Here is a 26183-nt window from a genome sequence, read left to right on the forward strand (position 1 = left end):
TATAGACTGGCACGCGCCAAGCTGCCAACTTGTCCGAAAGGTGATAACATCTGCGAGAACTGCATGCTATCGAAACCATGGTCGCTTTGAACTCGCAGAGCTGATCTTATGACTACTACATTCAATCTGGACAAACAAAACCCAAAACAAAACGAAAACTCAGACATCGCAGAAGATTTTGTGGCCAACTAGTGCATACTAATTCAAGAGTTCTACCAGCCTAAAGGAATAAAGCTTTAGGTTCTTAGGTAGTACAAAGCAGTATATATCACAGAAGAACGCGGGATAGCATAATACTCACTTCACTGCAATTTTCTTAGGTAGTAATCTTAGCTGAATTTGAAACATGTGAGTGTAGTCAGACACTCACCTCACTGCAATCGTATACTCACTTCAGACAGAGGCATACTAAAGGAATCAGTCCTGTAAAACTCGTGCAGGAACTGGTACCATTGTTTTGCAGGAGTTGATTTACTGCCTAGGCACGCCCTAACAGTATAACAAACTTCTAACTAAAGATATGATGAACCCCATCAACTTGCGATGTGTAATCAGCATGGCAGATCTGGAATTTCCAAAGGTTGGCAGGCTGACATGGCTCCAAATGTTACCGTCCTTCACAGTAAGAAGGAAAGAGGGGTACGAGTCACATCAGCTGAAACGCCTAAACAAACTTGAAGACAAGCTGGAGATCTACAGCCTTGACTCTTCAGAATCTTCAGAGCAAGGAAGAGGCTCCTGAAGTTAATCTTGCTGGCAAGGAATAACTCACAAGTCCAGAACAACAAACATGATCACAGCCAGGTAAAATCCTGTAGATCGTCAGACGTCGTCTTGTCAGTAAGGTGACCACATTCGCGACAACTCCACGCAATCGAACCCGCCGCAGTGGCTTTGAACTCAGAAAGCTGATCTGCTAACGACTCCCCTGATTCTGGAAAAACGAGACAAAAAACTCAGACAATACACAAGATTTTCCGCCCAATTTCAACATCTTTACAAGCATGAAGGAACATAATTTAGGTACTTAGGTAGGTAGTATCCCAGCAAGGGGCAGACTAGCAAAATATTGATCTTAAAACATGTGACCGAAAACACTCACTTCAGTGTGCTTAGCATCAATACAATTTGGGATTGACTGCCTGACAAAGGCACACATGAACATAACGGAATTCAGTCATGAAAAACTCAAATAGAACTGGTTTTGCAGGAGTTCATTTTCTGCCTAGGCACACTATCAGTATGACAAATTTCTAACTAAAGAAAGTAAACAAACTGGGGGTGCTGGTAGCAAGAAACAATACAATAACCTGAAAACTCATAAGTTTCAGTCAATCATATCAACCAATATGATTTGCTTTCAGATTAGGAGCACATCCATTATATGAGGATCTATAAGAGTGCTCGAGATATGGACTGCAATAAAGAACAATTTCAGTTGCTCGCGCTGATAAGCACTCCCTTGATCTTGCGAGATTGATTTAAGATAAAACAACATCACAGGATAAAATTTCAGTTGCCTGGGAGCACAAGCTCTTCTTATTTAGAGCAGTGACAAAAGATCTTATTTGTGACGATGACTAAAAGTGAACTTATCTGCCTCCTTATATCTATCATCTATCAAAAGAGAAGTGTACAAATTGAGATGTTTTTGACTTGAATGAATTTTCTCGAGGTGATGCAATCCAAGGTAAACTGGATATAAATTAAAGTTGTATTCCTTCTATGTTTATCTTGACCAAAACTACTCCTCCAAATTAATTATAATGACATAGTGTTTTTACTAATTCCATCAGGACTCATGAATATGTTGCTCATAATATATAAAATCATTTCTCTTACTAGCCCCATTCTCTTCAAATTGCATTTGAAACAAACAAGACAATAAACGCAATTATGTTCCCGAGCTTGCTTAGAGTTTTTCTGTGAGCACAAGAAATTAAACACTAAAATCAAACAAGAATTACCAATTGCCGTAATGAATATGAAGCAACAGCAAAAGTCATGCGATAATTATGAATGGAAGGAGATACGTTGGAAGCAATAGAAACTTTACCACTTCATACTGTCCTTGAAGACAACAATGATGGTGGGAAGTTTATATATATGTATGTGTCATACGCAAGATAGTCTTGTTTCTTATAAACCCTCTGAAGCTGCAACGTCTTGACATCCATTAAGAAATATTCAAAGAGTGGCTTCTCTAGAGACAGGAGTCGATTCTCTAGAGATGAGGCTTCTATCTTTGTCAAGAGCAAGTACCTCTCTGTTGCAGCTCTGATACTATATGCGTACCCAGAATCTTGTGAGACTATCTTCTCCACCTGCCACTGGCTGGGACTCTTGCCTTTGTTTTGCGCAATGGTATAGCTGAGGCTAGATGCAATTTCACCATGGAAACCAAACATCCCAAGCCTGCCTTCCCCTGCCTCCACAATGGCTATTCCATTCTTGCTCCACTCTCCAGGTGGGAGCTCAGCAATGGAGAACTCCATCGTCCTGATGTCAAGCGCGAGTAACTTTTTGCTGTTGATCGTCAGCCAGTCCCAGTAAAAGCAGCCATAAGCATAATGGCGCCTGAGAAAAAAAGGGTTGACCTGTGACATGGCGGCCCGGTCGCCTGTGCTACTGACCAAATCACTCCAACCATTTGATGCAGCGGCTTGCCATTGTCCGGTGCTCGAAGAGAAGACGAAGGCAGACAGACTAGTTTTGCAGTGTGCCATCAAGACCACTCTGAATGTTGTCTCCCGCGCCGCCGCCTCCTCCGCTCTGAATGTTGTCTCTGGCGCCGCCGTCTCCTCCTCGCCGAGGGGAACGAGGAAGGGCTTGCACCGGACCCGTATCATGCGGACAGGTTGCTCAAGCGAAGCGGTTAGGTCGTCAGGAACCGGGGGGAGCAGCACGTACCGCCGGCACATGGGGTCGCACACCACGAGCTCCCTGAAGACCGCGGGAAACTCCTCTTCTCCGAGGTCCCGGTCGAGGAGGACGCGACCGGCGCGCATGTCCTGCACGATCCAGTGGCAGGGGGAGGGGAGGAAGGAGAAGGAGAAGTCGGCGGCGAGGTCGAGCGCGCGGGCGGCGGGCGCAGACGAGTGAGGCGGCAGGACTGGATGGAAGCCGTTGCAGTCGAGGAATCCGAGGAGGGGAGGGCCGTGGAGGCGACGGAAGCGTCGGAGGAAGGAGCCGTCGACGCAGATTTGGCGGAGGGAGACGCAGACGGCGGAGGCGCGGGTGAGATCTTCGGAGGTGGTTAGCCGGAGGAACATCTCGTACAGGAGGTGGTCCGGGATGCGTTGGAAATATGAGCAAATTACTACGAGATTTAATCCGAATAAACAGAAGATAAATCATGACCACAGCAGCAGAGATTAAACTAATCATGCGAACTAGCATAGCAGATGAACATATCACATCTAGGGCATATACTAGAAGCATGAATTCTACCACGATTTCGAACAGGAAGGATAGAATCACATACGGTGCAGCGGGTGCAGCACCGCCGGCGTTGACGGTGTCGCCCATGTCGTCGAGGACGAGGTTGCCGAGGTCGGGGAAGAAGTCGTCATTCGCGAAGTCGTCGATGCCAGCAGTCGCGCGAGTGCGCTCCCCAAAAACCTGATCGCCCCTCTCCCGTACAGGATCACGAGAGGCGGGGTTCCGGAGGCCTGCTGTCCCTTCTCGCGATGCACGCCGGAAGGAGGGATGGAGAAGACTTGCTTGGCGGCGCAATGATCTGGAACGGTGGTGAGAAACCATACGAAGCGGCGGCGGCTAGAGTAGACGTCTGCCTGACTATATAGTGCGGGCCGAGTAGGTCGTGGGAGTAAACCCTAAAGAATCGGAAATGGTTCAGTAATTAACGCGTCCGTTAATATTAATTTCCCATGCAGCAAAAATATAGACAACGTGCATAGCTCTGTCCTCGGCTCGACTCAATCCGGCGGCGCGGCGCGGCGCGGCGCGGCGCGGCGCGGCGCGGCGAGCGAGGAGGAGCGCGCGTGTAGGTCTCCTCTTCTCATGCTCATACAAGTGGTAGAAGAGCTCATCTTATAAAGAGGTGCAACTCTCTCTCAACTTCCGGGGTGGGACTAAACTTTAGCCTCACTCATTCTACTCACATGTGTGCATGAATGGGCCAAGAGAATTTCAGAATTTTAGTTGGGCTTTGGGCCAAAGGCCTACTAGCAAAATTCCAACAATCCCCCACAAAGTCTCATTGGCACATCTTATCATTTAGTTCCAAAACATTGTTTTATATATCGGTGCTTAGTGGAGACTGTGAAGTTGAACTTCCACTTAGAAATTTATGCTACACTAGATCACAACTTGAATAGTGGACTATGCCTTGAACTACAAGTTTTCTGTGAAACTAGTTTCACACAAATTCTTGACCGATACTGGGCTGCCGCAAGGCTTCCCCGCGGGTGGAGCGTATACGTCATACTCCAGGGCCTTTCATGAATTTATTAGAGAACACCCAATTCTCACAGACTGCGACGTTAACAGTCAAATTCATATAGGTGTATTCCTCAGAAGATGTTCTGCAGGACAACATCTCTGCTTACCCGAATAAGCCACTTGGAACACATTAAGATAAGTATCAACCTGCCATGCAGATCAGGAGAGTATTGCATCTTCACGAAGTGGGATAATTAATATAGGGACACTCTCCTCCCAGCTGACCAACATCTTGTCTCCCATTTCTACTTCACGGGATCTCCGATCACATAGAGTGGTTTACCACTATGGACAACTCATGCGGTGGGTCTCAAACCCATCTCCATCGATGCATTATCTATCACATTACGTGATAGACCCTTTGTGAAGGGATCTGCCAAGTTTTTCGACGTTTGGATATAATCCAACGCAATAACTCTGGAGTTCCTCAATTTTCTGACAGATTTTAGTCTCCTCTTCACATGCCTTGAGGACTTTGAAAGTGGTTTTGGTAATTCATAACAACATATAGCTCATTGAGCTAATGCTATTCCAAGATGATTATTTCAGGAAAGCTCAATGATTGGCATGGCATGGATGTGAAAGTGGAACCCTCAAAATGCTAAGGACAAAGGATTGGCTCAAGCTCAAAAGCTCAAGACTCTTCATTTTATATTTTAGTGATCCAAGATCACATTGAGTCTTTAGGAAAAGCCAATACTATCAAGGAGGGATGAGGTGTTGCTTAATGAGCCTCTTGCTTCATGTGCTTAGTGATATGCTCCAAAACCCTCAACTACTTTTCCATATCCACATATGACCTAAACCCTAAGCCAAACTCAGTCCTACCGATTCTTCCTATCCGGCGCCACCGAGTTTCACTTGTCATAAGCCACTGCCAAACCCTAGCAATTCGGTTCTACCGATAGGGATCTCGGTCTCACCGAGATGGGATTGCAAACTCTCTGTTTCCCTTTCATAACTTTTTGGTCTCACCGAAAGAGCGAACCGGTCCCACCGAGATTGCAATGTAAATTCAGTGTTTCCCCTTTGTAACTTTCGGTCTCACGAAAGAGCAAATCGGTCCCACCGAGTTTGCCTGACCAACTCTCTGGTTAGCTAATTACCAAATTCGGTCTCACCGAGTTTGTGTAATCGGTCTCACCGAGATTACGTTATGCCCAAACCCTAACCATATCGGTCCTACCGAGTTGCATGTCAGTCCCACCGAAAATCTCTAACGGTCACTAGGTTTACATTTTCGGTCCGACCGAGTTTGTTGATTCGGTCCCACTGAGATTGGAAAACTGTGTGTAACGGTTGGATTTTGTGTGGAGGCTATATATACCCCTCCACCTCCTCTTCATTTGGAGAGAGAGCCATCAGAACGCATACATCATTCCAACTCATATGTTCTGAGAGAGAACCACCTACTCATGTGTTGAGACCAAGATATTCCATTCCTACCATATGAATCTTGATCTCTAGCCTTCCCCAAGTTGCTTTCCACCCAAATCTTCTTTCCACCAAATCCAAATCCTATGAGAGAGAGTTAAGTGTTGGGGAGACTATCATTTGAAGCACAAGAGCAAGGAGTTCATTACCTACACACCATTTGTTACTTCTTGGAGAGTGGTGTCTCCTAGATTGGCTAGGTGTCACTTGGGAGCCTCCGACAAGATTGTGGAGTTGAACCAAGGAGTTTGTAAGGGCAAGGAGATCGCCTACTTCGTGAAGATCTACCGCTAGTGAGGTAAGTCCTGTGTGGGCGATGGCCATGGTGGGATAGACAAGGTTGCTTCTTCGTGGACCCTTTGTGGGTGGTTGCTTCTTCGTGGACCCTTCGTGGGTGGAGCCCTATGTGGACTTGCGCAACCGTTACCCTTTGTGGGTGGAGCCCTGTGTGGACTCTCGCAACCGTTACCCTTTGTGGGTTGAAGTCTCCATCAACGTGGATGTAGGATAGCACCACCTATCCGAACCACGGGAAAAACATCCGTGTCTCCAATTGCGTTTGAATTCTCCAAACCCTTCCCTTTACATTCTTGCAAGTTGCATGCTTTACTTTCCGCTGCCAATATACTCTTTGCATGCTTGCTTGAATTGTGTGATGATTGCTTGACTTGTCCTAAAATAGCTAAAATCTGCCAAGAACTAAAATTGGGAAAAGGTTAAGTTTTTATTTGGTAAAGTAGTCTAATCACCCCCCTCTAGACATACTTCGATCCTACAAGTGGTATCAGAGCTTTGGTCTCCATTTGCTTTGATCTCCATAGCTTTTGGTGGTCATAGCCTTGGTTTCACAACCTAGGAGAGTATGGCGTCTAGCGAGGGAAATTATCACCGTAGAGGTCCCTACTTTGATGGTACTAATTTTGCTAGTTGGAAGCATAAAATGAAAATGCACATTCTTGGACATAACCCCGCCGTTTGGACTATTGTGTGTGTTGGTTTGCAAGGTGACTTCTTTGATGGAAGAGAACCAAACCGTGAAGCTACCGCGGATGAGTTGAAGATGTTGCAATACAATGCTCAAGCTTGTGATATTCTCTTCAACGGATTGTGCCCCGAAGAATTCAACAAAATCAGTCGTCTTGAGAATGCAAAGGAAATTTGGGACACTTTGATTGATATGCACGAAGGTACCGACTCCGTCAAGGAATCCAAGTTGGATGTGCTTCAAATCCAACTTGACAAGTTCAAGACGAAGGATGGTGAAGGTGTCGCTGAAATGTACTCTAGGCTTGCTCTCATCACAAATGAGATTGCCGGCTTAGGAAGTGAAGAGATGACCGATAGATTCATCATCAAGAAGATTCTATGAGCCTTGGATGGAAAATATGATACCGTGTGCACATTGATCCAAATGATGCCCAATTACAAAGATCTCAAGCCAACGGAGGTGATTGGAAGAATTGTTGCTCATGAGATGTCACTTAAGGATAAAGAGGAACTTCACAACAAATCAAGTGGTGCCTATAAAGCCTCTTGTGAAGCCCCTACATCATCAAGTGAGAAACAAGACTTCAATGAAGAATTGAGCTTAATGGTGAAGAACTTCAACAAGTTCTACAAGAGTAGAAGCAAAGATAGAAGCTTCAAGTCAAGGTCCTACAATGACAAAAGATCTTCTAGTCGAGAGCGAAACTGCTACAGTTGTGGAAGACCCGGACACTATTCCAATGAGTGTACGACTCCCTACAAGAGAAGAGAAGATTCTCCAAAAGGAAGAAGCAAAGAATCACCACCAAGAGAGAGAAGGAGTAGAGATGATCGTTATGAACGAAGATACTCACGGAGAAGCAAGGATTCGGAAAGAAAGGAAAAATCATCAAGGAGCTACACAAGACGAAGACATCAAGCTCATGTTGGTGAATGGGTATCCGGCTCCAACTCCGACAGCCACTCCGAGAGAAGTTATCACTCCGACTTCGAAGATACTCAAGATGAAGGTGTTGCCGGTCTAGAACTTGTGTCAACCAACTCCTACGACATATTTGACTCACCAAATAAAGGAATTGGAAGATGATTCATGGCCAAAGGTCCTAAGGTAACACACCCCAAGTATGTTGATTTCAGTAGTGATGAAGATGACTTGTTAGGTGATGATTTGCTTGTTGACAACTCTAGTGATGAATACTATGATGAAACGTCAATTAAACATGCTAATCAAGATAAAATGAATGACAATGATAAGGAGAAGATTGAGGCCCTAACTAAAGAACTAAACACTCTTAAGTTAGCCCATGAAACTATCTTCGAAGATCATCGAGAACTTTTAAGAGCTCATGAGAAATTACGCTTTGAAAAGCTCAATCTTGAGCAAGAGCATGAGTTCTTAAAAGCAATCAATGATGATCTCCGCAAGAAAAGTTCTTCTCACATTGCCAAGCGTTTACTCTTATCCACTTACATGCCTCAAGTCAAGTCTAGTAACAAGAACAAGAAAGATTCTTCCTCTAGTAGTAACAATGATCATGATAAATCCAATATTGTTGCTTCTAGTAGTTCTCTTGATTCCACTAATGATTCTCTTAGCCAAGTTACACTTGAGCAAGAAAATAGCTTACTGAAGGAATTATAGAGAAAGGAGTGTACAAAAGCCTTGCCGGGAGTAAGCAATTCGAGGAAATTGTGCACAAGCAAGGAATGCACCGGAAGAATCAAGGTGTTGGTTTTGAACGAAAGTTCAATGCCAATGGAGTTGAGTGGGAAGAAGATCAATACCCCAAGACACAGTTTGTTCCTCAACAAGAGAAGTATGATACTTCTTTCAAGGAGACACAAGCTCAAGATGATCTTCCACCACAAGACTACAAGCAAAAAGGCAAGGACAAGCTTCAAGAGGAAATTGACGCGTTTGAAGAAGCTCCTAAGACCTTAGTCAAGTGGATTCCCAAGACTACTTCAAGTTCCACTTCATCAAGTACGACTACAACTCCAAGGATTCCCATCAAGATGGTGTGGATCCAAAAGAAGAAGAACTAGAGAGTTCTTGAGGGTGACTCCGCCAACATACTTCACTCTTATCATTTTGGCAAGAACAAGTGCAATCAACTTCCACATCTTGCACTAGTTCAAGGAGTCACAAACCCTCTTGTTGGTAAGACAAGGGACAAGGTAACCTAAAAGTTTTCATGGACATCATCTTGTGTGTGCATCACTCTATGTCTATGGATATCCTTGTTTGTTCCTTGTGGGACTAACCCATGTAGGTATTGAAAGTGCAATTCACTCAAATGGATAGCTCCAAGTGATCTACATCAACATTGAGCATCCACATCTTCAACATCTGCATGAAGTCATCATCGACAAAACCCAAGGTTAGTTCATCCCTCTTAGGGGGGATATCACATCTAGGGGGAGCTTTACTCTAAGACTGAGCTAAAGCAACTCTAAAGATGTGAACACAACAATGCTTTATGTAAAAGTGGTAACCCCACTTGAGCTTAAACGATGAGTATGACCTATGATCAAGTGTTCTCACTTGACTCCTAAGTCAATATACTCATATATAGATGACCTAGTCATCGCAAATTGCTTGATAGATGCTAGAATTGGTTGTGCATGCCTTGTCACATATTTCACTTGCCATCTTATTGTGTGAGCATGCTGGTTGCATATTTTACTCATTCGAGGACATCCACTTGTTGTTTTGATTGTTTGGTTTTATTTTCTTTTGCCAAGTGGATGGACAAGAATGCCTAAGAACCTCCTCTAGCTATCTATGCTTTTCTCGTCTCAAACTCTATTCATGCTGCATCACAAAATTTGATCAAGTCAGATTCAAACCACTCTGTGTGAGGAGCGCTCGGAGTCCCCGATTCATCATAGACTTAAACTTCCAAAACCTCTTTATGATTCTCGGTCTGACCGATACCCCACTTTCGGTCCTACCGAGATCATTAAGTTGATCTAGGTTTTCGATCTCGGTGCAACCGATTTGACCATTTCGGTCACACCGAGTTTCAGTAACTGCATGCAGTTATGAATCTCGGTGCCACCGAGTTGTTCCACTCGGTCACACCGACAGGGTCGGGCTATATATAGTCACGGGCAGAATTTGGAAATTTCTCCGAACCCCTTCGCCCGCGCGATAGCCTGCTCTGCCAACGTGGTCTCCGGATCGTCTCCTCGCCGCCAGCCGCCTCCAGTCGCTGGTCTCCGTCGCCGTCAACGGGAATTCTGCCCCGCTGTTGCCGCCGTAGCGAGTCTCCGCCGAACTAGGGTATGGACTCGATCTTTGTGCTATTCCCCAATCCGATTCTTAGCACATTGTGATCATCATGATTCTTGCCACAATTGAAACACTCCTATCCAGTCAATACGCTCGTAGATTAGGTTTGATTCGAAAATTTTAGGGTTAGGTTTCCGCCGAAACCATCTCGGACCCACCGAGTTGAAAAACTCAGTCCCACCGATTTGGCTTATGCCATTGCACAAGTGAGACTCGGTCTGACCGAGAATTACTTATCGGTGTAACCAATTTTGGAATTCTGTGAAACCCTAGCAGTCTCGGTGCCACCGAACTGTGACTCGGTCCAACCGAGTTCACTAGTTTAGGTTCCACAACTTCTTCGGTATCACCGAGTTTGAAAATCGGTAGATCCGAGATGATTTCAGTGGGAAACTAAAACTAAGTTTTTGGATCATTCTTTTGCAAAATATCTCTGCATTTTGTGATGCTCATCCATTCTACCTCATCTATAAACTATTCACAGGGTCAGCAGTCAGAGTTTGCAGCATGTCTGATCAGAGTGATGGCCAAAACATGTCAGAAGAGCAAGTGCAGATGAGTGAGGGCACTAGCCCCTCCAGCTCTTCAGATGATGGCAGCAGAAGCACCCCAAGCAATCTGCCAAAAGCTGCCACTAGACAGAGGAAAAAGAGAACTTCAGACTCCGAAGATGAAGATTATGTGGCAGAAGAAGAGGCCACATCAAAGAGAGTTGAGCCAGCTCAAGGCACAAAGCCAGGTCTAAAGATCAAAAGGCCAGCAGGCAGGCAGCCTATGTCAAAGGCTAGAGCTTCAACTGAAAAGCCTGCACCCAAAGAGCCAGTTGCTGTAGAAGGCAAGAAGAGGAAGGAAAGGGTCAAGAAGACCGTAGCCAGAGTGCTTGGAAAGGCTTCCATCATGGAAGAGGAATAGGAAGAAGAGGTAGCTGCACCAGCACCTAAGGCACCCAAGCTGATGGGTGATGCCATAAGATCAGGGGCTAGTGCATCTAAGCCCAAAGCTGCCTCCAAGCCAAAACCAAAGAGGAATACAAGGAGCATTCCTGCAGCTAAGAAGAACAAGGCCCCAGTGCCTGAGACTGTTGCTGAAGAAGAGGATGAAGAGCAAGTTCTTAGAAAGCTCAAGCCCAAGATCCCAGACCACAACGATGCTCATCCTGTGGCTGAGGACATGAAGCTCAGGAGAGATTCAGGGCTGAGGAAGTGGAGAGAAGCAGACCCGTATGCTTCAAGGAGAAGGACTGCTGTGGATTACAGATTTCATACCAAGGAACAGCAGGACTTCTATGAGACAGTGCTGCTAGATAAGAAGCCCATTGTTTGTGACATGAGATGGGTTGACTGGACCTACATGAAGGAAAATGAGGAACACTACCCTGGAGTGTATGACAGCTTTAGTGCTTGTGGAGTTGCTGACTTTGTTGGGCAGAAGCTCACAAAGTGGAACGAGGAGCTCATCATGCAATTCTACTCCACGGCACACTTTTATCCAGATGGGAGGATCACATGGATGTCTGAGGGTACGAGGTACCAATCAACTGTTGAGGAATGTGCAAAGTTGATCAATGCCCCAGAGGAGCAAGCAGATGACTTGGATATCTATGCCAAGAAGAAAATGGATCATAACTCAATGTCCAACATGTACAAGGAAATTCCCAATGAAGCTCTTGACACTTTCAAATTTGGCTCAGTACATTATCTACTGTCAGGGCTGCCAACCATCAATTGGATATTGAGGCACACCTTATTGCCCAAGTCTGGAGATCACAAGATGATAAGAGGCCATGCAATCAACTTGCTACATGTATTTGATATGCCACAGAAATTCAAGGTCATGAGCCTCATAGTAGAGACTATCAAGAGGACTACAGCAGATCAGAAGAGGAGCTGTGGTTATGCCCCTCAAATTCAGGAGCTCATCAACTCTAAGATGGGCACGGGCATATATTTATTGGACAAGGAACACCTGCCCATCCGTCCAGATTTTGAGGACAATCAAGTTGTAATGACTGAGAATGAGCCATCGTCTGCCCAAGCACAAGCAAAGAAGGAGAAGGCAAGGAAGGAGAAAGCTGCCAAGATGCCAACTCAAGAGGAGGCATCTGAGTATTTCTTGAAAACCAAACAAGAGAAGCTTGGTTACCTGATTGCATCCACCCTGCAGATTGAGCAAGGACTAGCCACCCTAACTCAAAACCAGGCAAGCTTAGAGAGGATCATGGAACAAAAATTCTATGACTTGGATGTCAAGGTGACAGAGATTCAGACTGCAGTGGAGCAGCTTCAGGATGACATGCAGGAGAGGAGAGGCAGGACTACCACTGATGCCTTTGCCAGAGTGCCACGAGGTCCGAGGTCGTCTATCGTGCCAGTTGCTGCCACCAGAGCCACCACCTCAGCACCAGCTACAGCCTCAGTTCCACCAGCTCCAGCATCTACTTCAGCTCCAACTCCAGCATCTACTTCAGCATCTACAGAAGCCTTCGTCCTTGGAGTGATCCGGACTCCACCACCACCAGAAGATCAAGCCTGAGCGTCGATCTAGCATTATGCATTTTCTAGGAACTTTTTGGTAACTTGTTGCCAAAGGGGGAGAAGATGTATAGATCATAGGCTTCGAGAGAGAGAGTGTTGTTTTCTCTCTTGCTTTCTTTGGTGGTTTTTCGAACTTGTTTTCTTTTGAGTGCTTGAGATACTATGTCATTGCTTGTGAGACATTGATGATCATGTGTTTGATCATAAGCTACACTTAATGCTTGCTTAATGCTATTATCTTATCTATCTTATGTGATCATTCACTATTCTTGGTGATGAGTGCATGTATTTCATTCTTATCATTTTAAGCGCTCCACCAAGATGTATGTGACATGGAAGAGTAACCCATGACTCTAACTCCTTGTGCATTTGCAGTCCAAAGCAAATTTTATATATGCACAAACTTAGGGGGAGCTCTTACTTATCACATACTTCTCAAAGCGATGATATATTTCATGCTTATTATCATTTGTCGAAGCTTTGATCTATATGTTGTCATCAATTACCAAAAAGGGGGAGATTGAAAGTGGTTTTGGTAATTCATAACAACATATAGCTCATTGAGCTAATGCTATTCCAAGATGATTATTTCAGGAAAGCTCAATGATTGGCATGGCATGGATGTGAAAGTGGAACCCTCAAAATGCTAAGGACAAAGGATTGGCTCAAGCTCAAAAGCTCAAGACTCTTCATTTTATATTTTAGTGATCCAAGATCACATTGAGTCTTTAGGAAAAGCCAATACTATCAAGGAGGGATGAGGTGTTGCTTAATGAGCCTCTTGCTCCATGTGCTTAGTGATATGCTCCAAAACCCTCAACTACTTTTCCATATCCACATATGACCTAAACCCTAAGACAAACTCGGTCCTACCGATTCTTCCTATCCGGCGCCACCGAGTTTCACTTGTCATAAGCCACTGCCAAACCCTAGCAATTCGGTTCTACCGATAGGGATCTCGGTCTCACCGAGATGGGATTGCAAACTCTCTGTTTCCCTTTCGTAACTTTTCGGTCTCACCGAAAGAGCGAATCGGTCCCACCGAGATTGCAATGTAAATTCAGTGTTTCCCCTTTGTAACATTCGGTCTCACCGAAAGAGAAAATCGGTCCCACCGAGTTTGCCTGACCAACTCTCTGGTTAGCTAATTACCAAATTCGGTCTCACCGAGTTTGTGTAATCGGTCTCACCGAGATTACGTTATGCCCAAACCCTAACCATATCGGTCCTACCGAGTTGCATGTCAGTCCCACCGAAAATCTCTAACGGTCACTAGGTTTACATTTTCGGTCCGACCGAGTTTGTTGATTCGGTCCCACCGAGATTGGAAAACTGTGTGTAACGGTTGGATTTTGTGTGGAGGCTATATATACCCCTCCACCTCCTCTTCATTTGGAGAGAGAGCCATCAGAACGCATACACCATTCCAACTCATATGTTCTTAGAGAGAACCACCTACTCATGTGACCAAGATATTCCATTCCTACCATATGAATCTTGATCTCTAGCCTTCCCCAAGTTGCTTTCCACTCAAATCTTCTTTCCACCAAATCCAAATCCTATGAGAGAGAGTTGAGTGTTGGGGAGACTATCATTTGAAGCACAAGAGCAAGGAGTTCATTACCTACACACCATTTGTTACTTCTTGGAGAGTGGTGTCTCCTAGATTGGCTAGGTGTCACTTGGGAGCCTCCGACAAGATTGTGGAGTTGAACCAAGGAGTTTGTAAGGGCAAGGAGATCGCCTACTTCGTGAAGATCTACCGCTAGTGAGGCAAGTCCTGTGTGGGCGATGGCCATGGTGGGATAGACAAGGTTGCTTCTTCGTGGACCCTTTGTGGGTGGTTGCTTCTTCGTGGACCCTTCGTGGGTGGAGCCCTGTGTGGACTTGCGCAACCGTTACCCTTTGTGGGTGGAGCCCTGTGTGGACTCTCGCAACCGTTACCCTTTGTGGGTTGAAGTCTCCATCAACGTGGATGTAGGATAGCACCACCTATCCGAACCACGGGAAAAACATCCGTGTCTCCAATTGCGTTTGAATTCTCCAAACCCTTCCCTTTACATTCTTGCAAGTTGCATGCTTTACTTTCCGCTGTCAATATACTCTTTGCATGCTTGCTTGAATTGTGTGATGATTGCTTGACTTGTCCTAAAATAGCTAAACTCTGCCAAGAACTAAAATTGGGAAAAGGTTAAGTTTTTATTTGGTCAAGTAGTCTAATCACCCCCCCTCTAGACATACTTTGATCCTACAGACTTCATATTGTCCTTACAACTGTTTATCTTGATGATCACAGTTTGATTATCACAGTTCATCAGGATAGGGGGTATTGGTTTTTCAACCATAGGTAAGTCCATCAAGAGTTCACGAAGCCACTCTGCTTCAACAGTGGCAGTGTCTAGTCCTGTGAGTTCTTCTTTCATAGTCGACCTCGTTAAGATGGTCTGCTTGCAAGACTTCCAGGAAACAGCACCACCACCAAGTGAAAAAACATAACCACTTGTGGCCTTAATCTCATCAGCATCAGATATCCAGTTTGAGTCACTATAACCCTCTAGTACCCTTGGATACCCGGTGTAGTGAATCCCATAGCTCGCGGTGCCTTTCAAATAGCGCATAACTCTCTCAAGCACATGCCAATGATCATCTCCCGGTTTTGACACAAACCGACTCAGCTTGCTCACAGCAAAAGAGATGTCAGGCCTCGTGGCACTCGCCAAATACATAAGCGAGACAATAATCTGAGAATACCTCAGTTGATCTCTAGCAATCCGTCGATTCTTTCAAAGCAACACACTAGCATCATATGGAGTTGGAGAAGGCGTGCAGTCGCTATACCCAAAATGACTCAAGACCTTTTCCACATAATGAGACTGAAGCAGTGTGATCCCACCATTCTCATCTCTCAACAGCTTGATGTTTAAGATAACATCAGCTACTCCTAGATCCTTAATCTCAAAATAGTGAGATAAGAAATCCTTAACCTCCTTGATTAAATCAAGTTTGGTTCCAAAGATCAATATGTCGTCGACATACAGACAAAGAATAACTCCTTCGCCCCCACCATAGCGATAGTACACGCACTTGTCACCATTGTTTACTACAAAGCCGGCAGCAGTTAATGTTCTTTCGAACTTCTCATGCCACTCCTTAGGAGCTTGTTTAAGGCCATATAAAGACTTTAATAACTTGCACACCTTTCCTTCTTGACCAGGTACTACAAAACCATCTGGCTGATCCATGTAAATTTCCTCCTTCAACTCTCCATTGAGGAAAGCCGTCTTAACGTCCATTTGATGAACGAGAAGACCATGTGAGGCAGCCAGTGATAGTAGCACCCGAATTGTGGTCAGTCTAGCCACAGGTGAGTAAGTATCAAAGAAGTCTTCACCTTCTTTCTGGGTATAACCCTTGGCCACAAGCCGTGCCTTGTACTTTTCAATCGTACCATCAGGTCTAAGCTTCTTCTTGAACACCCACTTACATCCTACAGGTTTGCACCCATAAGGACGGTCAGTGATCTCCCAGGTACCGTTAGCTAAGATGGAATCCATCTCGCTACGTACAGCTTCCTTCCAGTAGTCAGCATCAGGAGATGCATAGGCTTCTGAAATAGTCCTGGGTGTGTCATCCATGAGGTACACAATGAAATCATCACCAAAAGACTTTGCAGTCCTCTGTCTCTTACTCCTCATAGGAGTTCCATTGTTACCCTCAATAGGATTCTCAATGTGTTCCATCGCAATGGTGGGTTCAGGAATTACAGTGAATTCCTCACTAGATGGAGTAGGTATCTCCTGATTTGATGAACTCGACATATCCTTCATAGGAAATATGTCCTCAAAGAAAGTTGCATCATTTGATTCCATAATCGTACCAACATGCATGTCGGATACCTCAGATTTTATTATCAAAAATCTATAGCCGATGTTATGAAAAGCATAGCCCAGAAGAACACAATCCACGGTTTTTGGTCCAAGCTTGCGCTTCTTGGGAATTGGTATATTGACTTTCGCCAAACAACCCCAAGTATGTAGGTAAGAGAGTTTCAACCTTTTCCTTTCCCATTCCTCAAATGGAGTCATGGTCTTATGCTTTGTGGGAACTCGGTTTAGGACATGACACGCAGTCATTAGCGCCTCCCCCCACCATTCCTTGGATAGACCCGAAGTGTCTAACATGGTGTTAACCATATCAGTTAGAGTTCGGTTCTTTCTTTCGGCTACCCCATTTGACTGGGGTGAGTAGGGAGGCGTCCTCTCATGGATTATACCATGTTCCGCACAAAACAGATCAAATTCATTGGAAAAATACTCTCCACCACGATCGGACCTAAGCCGTTTAATTTTTCGATCAAGTTGGTTCTCTGCCTCAGCTTTATAGTTTTTAAAGAAAGTCAAAGCCTCATCTTTTGATTTCAGAAGATACACATAACAATATCTAGTGGAGTCATCAATCAACGTCATGAAGTATCTCTTTCCACCTTTTGTCAACACGCCATTCATCTCACAAAGATCAGAATGTATAAGCTCAAGTGGCGCCAAGTCTCTTGCCTCTGCAGTCTTATGGGACTTGCGAGGTTGCTTAGCTTGCACACATACTTGGCACTTGGAGCCTTTGACAGTAGAGATTTTCGGAATTAAATTCATATTGGCTAACCGCGTCATGCAACCAAAGTTAATATGACAGAGTCGTGAATGCCAAATATCAGACTCATTATTGTGGCAAACATTATTAATAACTTTAGTGTAAATATCTGACAAAAATAGGCGGAACAAGCCTCCGCACTCATAGCCTTTTCCAACAAATTGTCCACACTTAGAGATTACAACTTTATTTGATTCGAAAACCAACTTAAAACCATCTCGACATAAACGGGAACCGCTAACGAGATTTTTATTGATGGACGGCACATGATGAACGTTCTTCAGACGCACAGTCTTCCCCGAAGTAAACTTCAGATCGACCGTACCAACACCTCGAACGATGGCATGTGACCCGTTCCCCATCAGCACGGGTGAAGTCCCTGTTGCCTGGTAAGAAGAAAACATGGAGGCATCAGCACAAACATGTACATTGGCACCGGTGTCAATTAACCAATCAGGGGATTGAAATACTGAAAGGATGGTAGGAAAAATACCGTACCCTGATTCCTTCATATCAGTATCACCGATGACAACATTAGCAGACTTGCCGCTCTTCTCATGTTCGCGCTCCTCAAAGCGGTTACACACTTCGAAGCCCAGTGATTAGGATCACCGCAGACATGGCAAAGTCCCTTCCCCTTCTTATGAGAATTCTTCTTGAAGTTGGTAGAATGTGATGGCTTGTTCTTTGTATCAAACTTGCCTTTGCCCTGAGTTTTGTTCTTATTGTTTTTGAACTTGTTGGGCTGGGAGTTCTTCTTCTGTACCATGTGGGCACTAGAACCTCCCTCAGCAACTCGAGCATGTGTGTCCTTTGCTCTCGCCTTCTCTTCAACATCAAGAGTACCAATGAGATCTGCAATTGGCCTCGAGCGCAGCCCACATGTCCTTGTCGTTGTCAAACGACATATACGAATCCACAATGGAGTCATCAAGAACACTCAGAAGAGCGCCTTTAAAGAGGGTATCGATCTTCTCAAAAGCTTCCAGCTGTGCTGGATTAAGATCGCCCTCAGGCTTGCCCTTGGTGGCATCATAGCAGCCCATGGTCGGAAACCAGTAGACTGCTCTTGTGCGCCACCTCTTATATTGCGCCCCCTTAAAGGCAGGCGGCTTCAGATGCGCAGCAAAACCACTCGGAGTAAATTGCCTATAATCAGGTTTTTGGATTGTTGGAAATATGAGCAAATCACTACGAGATTTAATCCGAATAAACAGAAGATAAATCATGACCACAGCAGCAGAGATTAAACTAATCATGCGAACTAGCATAGCAGATAAACATATCACATCTAGGGCACATACTAGAAGCATGAATTCTACCACGATCTCGAACAGGAAGGATAGAATCACATACGATGCAGCGGGTGCAGCACCGCCGGCGTTGACGTTGTCGCCCATGTCGTCGAGGACGAGGTTGCCGAGGTCGGGGAAGAAGTCGTCGTTCGCGAAGTCGTCGCTGCCAGCAGTCGCGCGAGTGCGCTCCCCAAAAACCTGATCGCCCCTCTCCCGTACAGGATCACGAGAGATGGGGTTCCGGAGGCCTGCTGTCCCTTCTCGCGGTGCACGCCGGAAGGAGGGATGGAGAAGACTTGCTTGGCGGCGCAATGATCTGGAACGGTGGTGAGAAATCATACGAAGAGGCGGCGGCTAGGGTAGACGTCTGCCTGACTATATAGTGCGGGCCGGGTAGGTCGTGGGAGTAAACCCCACGTCCGAGTCGTCACGATCCAAAAGAATCGGAAATGGTTCAGTAATTAACGCGTCCGTTAATTAATTACTGACAACGTGCATAGCTTTGTCCTCGGCTCGGCTCAATCGCGCAACCCGCGGCGCGGCGCGGCGCGTCGTGCCAGGCGTGGCGTGGCGAGCGCGCGTGTAGGTCTCCTCTTCTCATGCTCATACAAGTGGTAGAAGAGCTCACCTTATAAAGAGGTGCAACTCTCTCTCAACTTCCGGGGTGGGACTAAACTTTAACCTTACTCACTCTACTCACATGTGTGCATAAATGGGCCAAGAGAATTTCAGAATTTTAGTTGGGCTTTGGGCCAAAGGCCTACTAGCAAAATTCCAACAGGATGTCCGTCAAAGGCAACGCCAATTCCTTGCTGGCCTCCATGGGCGTGGTGTGGGGCAAGTCGCTAGGTGGAGCGTGGGTTGAACTCCAACCGGCCGGCAAGGGAGGGCGAAGGATCTCGGACGCTGGGAGGAGCGTGAGTCTGCTGGGCTGGTGGCTACCGAGATGGCTAATAAGAGAAACAAAAACTCTTTCTCAACATATCATTTGCGTGTACTCTTCGACGGCTTCACATGTCTGGTGGATTTCTCTTTTCATACAAAGATGTACATATGCAAAAGAATAGTCAGGACCTTCTTAGCTGGCGAACGTAAGCCAGGATATTTCGTATGATTTCGTTGACAGATTTATTTTTGACAACTAAGTAATTGCCGTGCGTTGCTACGGGAGCCGAACAATTTTCAACACAACAAGAGTATCATGAAAAAACATGGTGTTCTGAGATCAACGAAACATCTACCCGATCTTACAAACATGGTATTTTGAGCAACATTAAAATACATAAGCATCGATTTTACAAACAAGTGTCAAAGCAAAAAAAAAAAAGAATAAACGACAGTAAACACCATGATTGTCAAGTTCAAACTAAAGGAAGCAAGTTCAGGACATGATAGCCAAGTCAACCGAAACTCTATTTCAGATTATTCCTCCTATGATGTTGCTAAAATATTCATACTTGTAGGAGTTATAAGTCAATAAATCAACTGAAAGTCCGGTCATATGCCAATAGGTCAATTAAAAAGTCCCTTCATTTTTTGCATTGATGCTCATGTGATCATTCCATGCGTAAGTCAAATGTATGTAAATCTCGTAGTTCTATATTAAAAAGGTTTCCCGGCAACGACAAGCAAACTACCACTTCAAATTAAAATGGTACGTGTTGTCCTCTTTAACCAATCCATTATGCCATATAAACCGTAACATGAAAAAAGTAATAGTGCATTATGATCACACTGCTTCTTATCCATTTAGATAGATAATCAATAGTTTCTTTGCAACAAACTAGAGCTAGTAAGATAAAAGAAACTTACCGGATTGCTAAACCAAAGTGTGAAATTCTCAGACAAGTTACATACTATGTAGCTTTTTTTTAAAAAAAACAATACTTCAAACCTTACGACATAAGCTAGCAACAAAGATTACTACTTCCTCCGTCCGGAAAAGCTTGTCTTTCAAATGGATGTATCTAACACTAACTTGATGCTAGATACATCCATTTGAGGGACAATCTTTTTCAGACGGAGGGAGTACTTAAAACTGAGACGTCCTCATGGTCCAGCTCCTCTAGAGTATCTCCTCGCCTCGTTGTTAGTCGTTCTGCGCAGGCTTTCTCTGCCGAGGTGGCATCAGCTCCTCGGTGGCCTCTTCAAAGCTCCCGTGCTCATCGACAGTCAGCCCAAGAAAAAATTGAAAAAGAATCTTGCAAGAATACATAAAATGGGAAGAAATGGACCAGATGGGAAGGGGAGAAGTGAGTCGGTTGATTTTCTCTCTGCTAGGCTGCTGGCTACCGAGATGGGTAATAAGAGAAACAAACACTCTTTCTCAACATATCTGTTGAGTGTACTCTTGGACACCTTCACATGTCTGGTGGATTTCCCTTTTCAAAAAAATGTAAATATGCATAAAATAATCAGGACCTTCTTAGCTGGCGAACGTCTGCCAGGATATTTAGTACGATTTCGCTGACAGATTTATTTTTAACAACTAAGTAATTACCTGTGCGTTGCTATGGGAGCCAAACAATTTTCAACACAAAAGAGTATCATGAAAAAATAAGGTGTTCTGAGATGAACGAAACATCTACCCAATCTTACAAACGTGGTATTTTGAGCAACATTAAGATATATAACCATCGATTTTACATACAAGTGTCAAAGCAAAAAATGAATAAAGGACAGTAAACACCATGATAGTCAAGTTCAAACTAAAGGAAGCAAGTTCACGACATGATAGCCAAGTTAACCGAAACTCTACCTCAGATTATTTTTCCTATGATGCAGCTAAAATATTCTCATATACTTGTAGGAGTTATAAGTCAATAAAACAACTGGAAGTACGGTCATACGCCAATAGGTCAATTAAAAAGTCCCTTCATAGTGTGTGGTCATTCCGTGCATAAGTCAAATATATGTAAATCTCGTAGTTCTATATTAAAAAGGTTTTCCCACAACGACAAACAAACTAGCACTTCAAGTTAAAATGGTACTTGTTGTCCTCTTTAATCAATCCATTCTCCCGTATAAGCAGGTAACATGAAAAAAGAAATAGTGCATTATGATCACACGGCTTCTATTCCATTCAGAAAGATAATCAGTAGTCCCTTTGCAACAAACTAGAGCTAGTAAGATAAAGATAACCTACCGGATTGATAAACCAAAATGTGAAATTCTCAGACAAATTACTTAGTATGTAGACGCTTTTTTTTTTTTGAATCAATACTTCAAACCTTACATATGCTAGCAACAAATATTACTACTTTAAACTGAGACCTCCCCATGGTCCAGCTCCTCTAGAGTATCTGCTCGCCTGTTGTCGTTCTGCGCAGGCTTTGTCTGCTGAGGTGGCATCAGCTCTATGCGGGCCTCCTCCGAGCTCACGTGCTCATCGACAGCAGCCCAATAAAAAATTGAAAAATAATATTGCAAGAATACATAAAATGGAAAGAAATGGACTAGATGGGAAAGGGAGTGAGTCGGGTGATTTTCTCTCAGCTGGGCTGGTGGCTACCGAGATGGGTAATAAGAGAAACAAACACTCTTTCTCAACATATCTGTTGCGTGTACTCTTCGACGGCTTCACATGTCTGGTGGATTTCCTTTTTCGAACAAAAATGCATATGCATAAAATAATCACGACCCTCTTAGTTGGTGAACGATAGCTAGGAGGTTTCGTACGATTTCGCCGACATTTTTATTTTTGACAACTAGGTAATTGCCCATGTGTTGCTACGGGAACCGAACATTTTTCAACACAACAAGAGTATCATGAAAAAACATGGTGTTCTGATATCATCGGAACATCTACCCTATCTTACAAACATGGTATTTTGAGCAACATTAAGATACATAAGCATCGATTATACATAGAAGTGTCAAAGCAAAAATTGAATAAAGGACAACAAAAACCATGATAGTCAAGTTCAAACTAAAGGAAGCAAGTTCACGACATGATAGCCAAGTCAGCCGAAACTCTATTTCAGATTGTTTTTCCTATGATGCAGCTAAAATATTCACATATACTTGTTGGAGTTATAAGTAAATAAATCAATTGGAAGCCCAGTCATACGCCAATAGGCTAACTAAAAAAGTCCCTTCATAGTGTGTGGTCATTCCATGCGTAAGTCAAATATGTAAATCTCGTACTTCTATATTAAAAAGGCTTTCCCACAACGTCGAACAAACTACTACTTCAAGTTAAAATGGTACTTGTTGTCCTCTTTAACCAATCCATTCTCCCATATAAGCTGGTAACATGAGAAAAGTAATAGTGCATTATGATTACAAGGCTTCTTATCCATTTAGATAGATGATCAATAGTTCCTTTGCAACAAACTAAAGCTAGTAAGATAAAGATAACTTACCGGATTGCTAAACCAAAGTGTGAAATTCTCATACTTTAATTTTTCTCAATCAATACTTCAAACCTTACATATGCTAGCAACAAAGATTACTACTTAAAATTGAGACCTCCACATGGTCCAGGTCCTCTAGAGTATCTGATCGCCTCGTCGTTGTCGTTCTGCACACGCTTTGTCTGTCGCGGTGACATCAGCTCCATTGTGGCTTCCTCCAAGATCATGTGCTCATCGACAGTCAGCCCAAGAAAAAATTGAAAAACAATTTTTAAAGAATATATAAAATGAGAAGAAATGCACCAGATGGGAACGGGAGGAGTGAGTTGTGTGTTTTTCTCTCAGCTGGGCTGGTGGCTATGGAGATGGGTAATAAGAGAAACAAACACTCTTTCTCAACATATCTGTTGCGTGTACTCTTCGACACCTTCGCATGTCTAGTGGATTTCCCTTTTTGAACAAAAATGTACATATGCATAAAATAATCAGGATCCTCTTAGCTGGTGAACGTCAGCTATGAGGTCTCGTGCAATCTCGCTGACAATTTTATTTTTAACAACTAGGTAATTGCCCGTGCATTGCTACGGAGCCGAACATTTTTCAACACAACAAGAGTACCATGAAAAACATGCTGTTCTGAGATCACCCGAACCTCTACCCAATCTTACAAGCATAGTATTTTGAGCAACATTAAGATACATAAGCATTGATTTTACATACAACTGTCAAAGCAAAAAATGAATAAAGGACAGTAAACATTATGATAGTCAAGTTCAAACTAAAGGAAGCAAGTTCAGGACATCATAGCCAAGTTAACCAAAACTCTATTTCAGATTATTTTTCCTACGATGCAGCTAAAATATTCCCATATAGTTGTAGGAGTTAATTATAAGTCAATAAATCAACTAGAAGTCCGGTCATACGCAAATAAGTCAATTAAAGGACAACGCTAACGCCCACACGTGTGGTGGGAGCGAAACCTGCCCATACGCTCTATAACACACAGATTGCGACACGTCACCGCATGCATGCATGTGCGAATCTTTTTGAATTTTCAGTTTTAAAATGTTTTATCTTTTAAATGAAAAATCCGATTGAAGATCCGTTTTCACCATTAAATCCCTCGCGACGAGATCTTCGAAACTAGATCTCATATCAATATATTTAGATGATTTTTTTTGTTAAAAGTTGTCATGTCTATTGCACATGAATTGCCATGGTGTTTACACTGAAGTTGCCATGGTATGTTTCAGCTATTTTCTTCTACATTTAAAAGTAAATTTTGACATATTATAAAACGGGGATTTAAGAAACTAGACTTGCCATGAACCATAAACTAAAATTGCCATGATACATGCACTTAAAATTGCCCTGGTTCATACAAAAAATAATTTTCATGGTCAAAGTACTGGAACTGCCATTATCAAAATACTAAAATTGTCATGCTCTACAAACTAAAATTGCCACATGGCAACTTTAGATTAAGCACTATGGCAACTACAGTGTAAACATCATGGCAACTTTTGGGCAAAAAAATTCGTCGAAACATATCAACATAGGGTCTAGTTTTGAAGATCTCGTCGAGACGGATTTAATGGTAAAAACGGATTTTTAATTAGATTTTTAATTAGGAGATAAAATATTTTTAAGCCGAAAACCAAAAAGATTACTGCTGATGTCATCTGTTTTGACGTGGCCAAATGACTGCTAATGGAGGCGTGTGGACGATGTGCAAGATGTCACACGTGTGGGCGTTAGTTTTTGCAATTAAAAAGTCCCTTCATAGTGTATGGTCATTCCATGCGTAAGTCAAATATATGTAAATCTTGTAGTTCTATATTAAAAAGGTTTTCCCACAACGACAAACAAACTACCACTTCAAGTTAAAATGGCACTTGTTGTCCTCTTTAACCAATCATTCTCCCATATAAGTAGGTAACATGAAAAAAAATAGTGCATTATGATCACACGGCTTCTTATCCAATAGTTCCTTTGCAACAAACTAGAGCTAGTAAGATAAAGATAACTTACCGTATTGCTAAACCAAAGTGTGAAATTCTCAGAGAAATTACTTAGTATGTGGACGCTTATTTTTTAAAATCAATATGTCAAAACCTTACATATGCTGGCAACAAAGATTACTACTTAAAACTGAGACCTCCCTATGGTCCAGCTCCTCTAGAGTATCTGCTCGCCTCGACGTTCTCATTCCGCGCAGGCTTTGTCTGCCGAGGTGGCATCATCTCCACGGTAGCCTCGTCCAAGCTCCCATGCTCATCGACGGTCAGCCCAAGAAAAAATTGAAAAAGAATTTTGCAAGAATACATAAAATGGGAAGAAATGGGCGAGATTGGGAGGGGGAGTGAGTTGGGTGATTTTCTCTCTGCTGGGCTGGTGGCTACCAAGATGGGTAATAAGAGAAACAAACACTCTTTCTCAACATATATGTTGCGTGTACTCTTCGACACCTTCACATGTCTAGTGGATTTCCCTTTTCGAACAAAAAATTACATATGCACAAAATAATCAGGACCCTCTTAGCTGGCGAACGTTAGCCAGGAAGTGACGAGGCGCCGTGCCATGTTTGCCAAGCCCGGGGACACATCATGGACGTAGGCACGTATCGCTGTTGCCAGCACCAGACGTGCATAGACGCACGAAGATGAAGTTGACGAAGCATTGCACCAGGCTTGCCAGACCCGGGGACACGTCGTGGATGAAGGCATGCACTGGTATTGCCATCAACGGGCATGCATGGACGAGGGACCTGCACAATTTGTACGCCATGCCATGGAATCGAAGGGGCGAGCAGAGAAGAAGACTCGACGACGGTTGTGTCGCCAATCGACGTGGAGCCGATGTCACCAACGGTGGTCGAAGTAGACGAAGTGGTTGGGAAAGATGACGGCAACACTGGCGACGAGCTGGTGCTGGACGAAGACGAAGAGGGTGGACGGGCGGCGGGTATGGGGGTAGCGGCGGCGGCCGAAGGAGAGCAGTGTCGGCGGCCTGATGGTGCGGCGGAGGCGGCTAGGTTAGGAGCGCGACGGCGGTGCTCGAAGTAGGTGAGGAACCCGACAACCTAACGAAGACCGGAGCGAATGTTGGTGTTCCCGCGCCGAGGGAGGCGACGGGGCGCATACCACGGGAAGTCAAGGTGAACGCGGGCCAT

General features: G+C 44.0%; 1 protein-coding gene across 1 annotated transcript; it reads right to left on the reverse strand.

The window, feature by feature from the left end:
* Positions 1–2060: 2060 nt before the first annotated feature.
* Positions 2061–26183, reverse strand: LOC119333994. The gene is made up of 3 exons (XM_037606678.1): positions 26155–26183; positions 25881–26041; positions 2061–3319 (listed from the first exon to the last, which is right to left on the reverse strand). The coding sequence occupies exons 1-3, from the start codon at positions 26181–26183 to the stop codon at positions 2061–2063; spliced, it is 1449 nt and encodes a 482-aa protein (XP_037462575.1).

Source organism: Triticum dicoccoides, chromosome 7A (genome assembly GCF_002162155.2).
Source record: "Triticum dicoccoides isolate Atlit2015 ecotype Zavitan chromosome 7A, WEW_v2.0, whole genome shotgun sequence".
Taxonomy (NCBI): Eukaryota; Viridiplantae; Streptophyta; class Magnoliopsida; order Poales; family Poaceae; genus Triticum; species Triticum dicoccoides.

Excerpts from the sequence above, each read along its gene's own strand:
- LOC119333994 (XM_037606678.1), bottom strand. The coding sequence starts at position 26,183 with ATGGCCCGCGTTCACCTTGACTTCCCGTG. Across the intron at positions 26,042-26,154 it reads GTTCACCTTGACTTCCCGTG|CCGCCTCCGCCGCACCATCA; the intron begins GTATGCGCCCCG and ends CTCCTAACCTAG. Across the intron at positions 3,320-25,880 it reads CTTCGTCTACTTCGACCACC|TAATTTGCTCATATTTCCAA; the intron begins GTTGGTGACATC and ends TAAATCTCGTAG.